General features: G+C 40.6%; 1 protein-coding gene across 2 annotated transcripts in view; it reads right to left on the bottom strand.

The window, feature by feature from the left end:
* Positions 1 to 3,420, bottom strand: part of LOC116693467 (charged multivesicular body protein 4b) — a 3,987-nt gene extending 567 nt beyond the window's left edge. The window contains exons 1-3 of one of the 2 annotated variants that reach the window (XM_032522464.1): positions 3,157 to 3,420; positions 572 to 668; positions 156 to 273 (exon numbers count right to left, since the gene is read on the bottom strand). In XM_032522464.1, coding sequence (XP_032378355.1) covers positions 156 to 273; positions 572 to 668; positions 3,157 to 3,349 — 408 coding nt within the window. In that variant the 5' untranslated portion in view covers positions 3,350 to 3,420. The remainder of the gene's footprint in view (positions 1 to 155; positions 274 to 571; positions 669 to 3,156) is intronic. The other variant, XM_032522465.1, reaches the window with a different exon arrangement.
* Between the last annotated feature and the right edge of the window lie 1,942 nt (positions 3,421 to 5,362).

Here is a 5,362-nt window from a genome sequence, read left to right as displayed (position 1 = left end):
CACACACACACACACACACAATATAGCAAATGATATTGATCAGAATAATGCATAAACACAAAAAAGACTATTCAGTTTATATAAACAAAATCCATGTCTGAAACTGCAAAGGTTACCCAAAACTTAAATCCCTGAAGGAATTACCGTCATTGTACCTCATCAAATTCCACTCCAAGGCTCCCAGATGTGTGGAGGGTGTCTGACATGTCTAGTGTTGGATCATGCTCCTCTGTAATGTCTTTTATTAGGTCATTCATCTTGTTGAGAATTTCTCTGAAACAGCCAGCAGAAAGTGCCTGTAAATTAGGCATGTCTTACCAAAACGAGTATGTTATAACATTTGCCATGAGAAAAATCCAAACTCATGGTGTCATATGTAAACAAATAAATAATATCCACAAATATTTACTTTAAATACTTTAATAACCTTTTTAAAAAAGCCTCTGTATTATCTATAATAACTGCTGACATTTTGTGTGTGAGTTCAGTTTTTATCCTGCTCCTTTTCTTTTATATATTCATACATGTCATCAATTCAAAAGACCTCCTAAGCTGATGTCTTTTCCCTTACATATTTTCATGAACGGACCTCATGGCCTTAAGAGCACAGTCAATGTACTTGATGTGTTTCTCGTGGTACTTCTTTCTTCTCAGCGCCTGCAGAGCCACTGTGAGAAGTACATAGGGAGATACAGTGTATGAGTAGGAATGTTCTCAATACGTTTTAAACAAAACAGTAAGAGCACAGTCATCCCACATATAACTACTGAGAAATGTTATCTTAATGGCAGACATAATGTTTACTGTATAAAATTTGTCTTTTATCAGAAAAGTGAAAATACAGGCAGCCTGCAGGTTTCTTGACTGTACAGACACACACTTCTGTCACTACTGACGTAGTCTCGAGAAAAATATGCTCTGGTTTATTGGCATTTCTTTGAACCAATCACAATCGTCTTTGGGCTGTGCTAAGCTCCGGATGGAGCCATGGTGCCGCTGCTAAATAGTCTCAGGAAGGAAGTTGTTCTGGTGGAACATGTATACGTTCAGAAGTAGTTTTAGTCGTCAACAGAAAACTCAGATTGGACAGATAGTCTAGCTAGCTGTCTGGATTTACCCTGCAGAGATCTGAGGACCAGGTAACCATAGTCCTCAGATTGGACAGATAGTCTAGCTAGCTGTCTGGATTTACCCTGCAGAGATCTGAGGATCAGGTAACCATAGTCCTCAGATTGGACGATAGTCTAGCTAGCTGTCTGGATTTACCCTGCAGAGATTGAGGACCAGGTAACCATAGTCCTCAGATTGGACAGATAGTCTAGCTAGCTGTCTGGATTTACCCTGCAGAGATCTGGGACCAGGTAACCATAGTCCTTGATTGGACAGTAGTCTAGCTAGCTGTCTGGATTTACCCTGCAGAGATTGAGGATCAGGTAACCATAGTCCTAGATGGACAGTAGTCTAGCTAGCTGTCTGGATTTACCCTGCAGATATTGAGGACCAGGTAACCATAGTCCTCAGATTGGACAGATAGTCTAGCTAGTGTCTGGATTTACCCTGCAGAGATCTGAGGACCAGGTAACCATAGTCCTCTGATTGGACAGATAGTCTAGCTAGCTGTCTGGATTTACCCTGCAGAGATTTGAGGACCAGGTAACATAGTCCTCAGATTGGACAGATAGTCTAGCTAGCTGTCTGGATTTACCCTGCAGAGATCTGAGGACAGGTAACCATAGTCCTCAGATTGGACAGATAGTCTAGCTAGCTGTCTGGATTTACCCTGCAGAGATCTGAGGACCGGTAACCATAGTCCTCAGATGGACAGATAGTCTAGCTAGCTGTCTGGATTTACCCTGCAGAGATCTGGGAACAGGTAACCATAGTCCTCAGATTGGACAGATAGTCTAGCTAGCTGTCTGGATTACCTGCAGAGATCTGAGGACCAGGTAACCATAGTCTCAGATTGGACAGATAGTCTAGATAGCTGGTCTGGATTTACCCTGCAGAGATCTGAGGACCAGGTAACCATAGTGCTCAGAAATGGGGGGGGGGACACCAACACAGAGAAGGAGGAAGGGGACGGACATCCAGCAGAATTTCCATTGGCACCGGAGCAATCCCGGAATTGTCACCGAGTCCGACTATTAGTGTAATACATTATTAAGATACAGTAATCCTTCATTGCAAAACCTTTGATTCTAAACCCTCCTCACTTCAAAAATGTTGACTTGTCAAAGCAGAAAAAACACGTATGTAAATAATTATGAATAAATGATGGCTCGGCTCCATTATGACCCCAGTTAGCCATTCTACAGTGACCTAGTGAGCCTTCATGCACAATACCCAGGACCATTAAGTGGCTGTACAATGATATACACCTGTCAACAGTCAGACATTCTGTCTGTACACTGTGGTATATCTCTCGTTGTAATAGAGCATTCTACATAATAATGTCAGTTAACAACATACATTCATAAAATAAAGTATCTTGATTTCTAATGTTCAGAGAAATGACAGCACTCTCTCAAAAAAACACCTTACCAAGCAGTTTAACACATCTTAAAACAATGTAAAAGCCGATTTACATTACAGTATAGTTCAACTTTACAACGTACCACATACCATATTATTAATCCAAGACGTTAACGGTACCCAGTGAGGTTTTGAGGAGAAAATACCGTGTAGTGTGTGTACCAGTTGCTCTTTTGGTGGGATTGGGGTTAGCCCAAAAACCCACACTTCTGTGTTGTTGTTTTTTTTTTTAAATTTTTTCAAGAAATGTACTATAACTAATTACCTACCATGAGTTACACCTGTGCTTTTCTTTCGCCATCACAGCATGCTAATTTACTAGCTATATCTAAGGGTTATATTTGGGTTAGAAATGACCTGTTTGTTTACTGTCAATTTGCAGTTAGCGTCACTGTGTCCACACAGTTCCGTTAGTTCATTAGCTAGCTAGCTAGCTAGTGTTACCGTAAACTAGCTACCTTCTCAGCACATCAGCTGATGTGCTAGCTTACGCTAACACTAGCTAGCTAACGATAGGTTATCAGGTTATATTACCTGCAATGGCTAATTTAATTTTTGAATGATTATTAAATAATTATACAAGGTATACTGTTATATCAAGGGGTTTATAAATCTATGTCTCACCTCTTCTGTTCCTAATGCTGTTTTTCTTGGCTACCAAAAGTTCATGGTAGATTTTTGTCTTCAGAAAGTCTTTCTTCTTCACCAGCATGTCCTCTCTCTCGGGGAGAGTCTCCGTCTCCTTTTGTTGGCAGGGGGGGCAGGACATCGTTCCCGCCTTTTCTCCTCCGCTACATAGCTTCCCAAACAAAGACATACGTGCGTTAACCTAACTACTGTGGGAGCACACCCTGACCCTGGCCTGGCACTGACTCCCTGTTACCTGGAGACCATATTTAAAGGAAAATACCGGAAAATACAGCAGGTCTACATATATTACAAGATATCATTTAAATATGAACTTTCAAACATGCAAACAATAACAATCGTTGAAAGACTACAAAGATTGTTTACTTAAGTATGATTACTTTGAATTTGTTTTACTTAGGTAGGCCTACAAGTAAAATTGCATGTATAAAAATCTACTTAAGTAAAATGTACTCAACGTAAAAGTTAGTTACTTTTTAAATATAGGCTACAGAGAATTATTTAATTTACACCCAACAAATTAAATACAAAGTCAGTGTTCTTTGAAATTAGTCAAGTTAACATTTTTTTGAGTTGCAAAAATTGCAAAATTATATTTACCAACAAAGATTTTCTTTACTTTACCAAACCCACATCCCAGCTTGTGTCATTATGGCTCAGTGGAACTTAAAACGTTCAGGCTAAGCAGTTTATGTCAGGTAACGTTTCTATATGATGACCTAGACTTACTGATAACAAAACTTCAATGACTTTCTGATTTATTTGAACGTTGTTTTCATGTGACGACACAGGCGGGAGGTCAGCTTCAGAATCACATTATTTGATACATGCAGGGACATTAGTCTTGGAGGCAGCGGTGCAGATATTTATCAGCACTTTCTAAAGAATCCCAGTGTAGCCAATAATAACAGGCACTATATGACAAAATCAAACATCAGCCTAAACAGCATCCTTACAGTGGGAAGAGAGGAGAGCCATTGGAGGTGCTGTAGTTACTCCCATCATCAAAGACTAAGTAGCTTGGGAGATCCAGGTGAATTTCATCTCCTGCTATCAGCTCCAAGACAACAGATTTAGTGCAATAATCAGGTCCATCTCCTTCCTTCCCTTATGATTATGCAATATCCTGTGGTTGTTCTTGTACAAGACACCCTAAGTCCACAAAGGTGTTTCCAGTGTGTGTGATACCAAGCCATGTTGGACAAAAACAGTCCAGCACACAGCAGAAGCATGACTGCAGCCCGTTCTTCTAACTGCCTCAACACCAACAAGCTAAGCTCTGACTGCAGTAGATGTGATAGAAAGATACATTTGATCGCTGTGATTTGATCATTTGAGTTATTTCATCTAACTGTTTATGGTCACCTGTCCGTGGTGCTGAAACAGAGCCCTGTTACTAAATCAGAGGGGACCTGTCCGTGGTGCTGAAACAGAGCCCTGTTACTAAATCAGATGGGAACTGTCCCTGGTGCTGGGCACGCACTCATACTCTGCTTCTGACTGGCTAGTAGTCCTTACCTAGGTACTGTCAGGGCCCTCATACTCTGCTTCTGACTGGCTAGTAGTCCTTACCTAGGTACTGTCAGGGCCTCATACTCTGCTTCTGACTGGCTAGTAGTCCTTACCTAGGTACTGTCAGGGCCCTCATACTCTGCTTCTGACTGGCTAGTAGTCCTTACCTAGGTACTGTCAGGGCCTCATACTCTGCAAATGACAAGCAAGTAGTACTTATTGCGCATGTGCAACTTCCAACAAAGAAAGTATAGAAGTAAGATTTGTCTCTCTCTGTAGCTAAAACAGAGAGCTCCACACAAAGAGTAAAAAGAGGAGCTGCAGCAATGGGCAGTACAACAAAAATATGGCGTTTTCTGAAAATTAACTATGTAAACCTATTCTGGTACAACCTCAAAATACAATTATGAACCTGAAAATGAGAATAATGTGAGGTCCTTTAACATTAAACAGCCTTAAAATCCCCATCACCAAACCAACCAGACTCCATGTAAATAATCACTACTTTTAGCATGTATAGAGCAGCATATCTCCACCAGAGTCCATGTAAATAATCACTACTTTTAGCGTGTATAGAGCAGCATATCTCCACCAGACTCCATGTAAATAATCACTACTTTCATTGTGTATAGAGCAGGCTATCTCCACCAGACTCCATGTAAATAATCAC

The sequence above is a fragment of the Etheostoma spectabile genome, chromosome 8, assembly GCF_008692095.1.
Source record: "Etheostoma spectabile isolate EspeVRDwgs_2016 chromosome 8, UIUC_Espe_1.0, whole genome shotgun sequence".
In the NCBI taxonomy this organism is placed as follows: Eukaryota; Metazoa; Chordata; class Actinopteri; order Perciformes; family Percidae; genus Etheostoma; species Etheostoma spectabile.
Note: the sequence above shows the minus strand (reverse complement) of the source record. Positions and strands in the feature narration are given on the sequence as shown.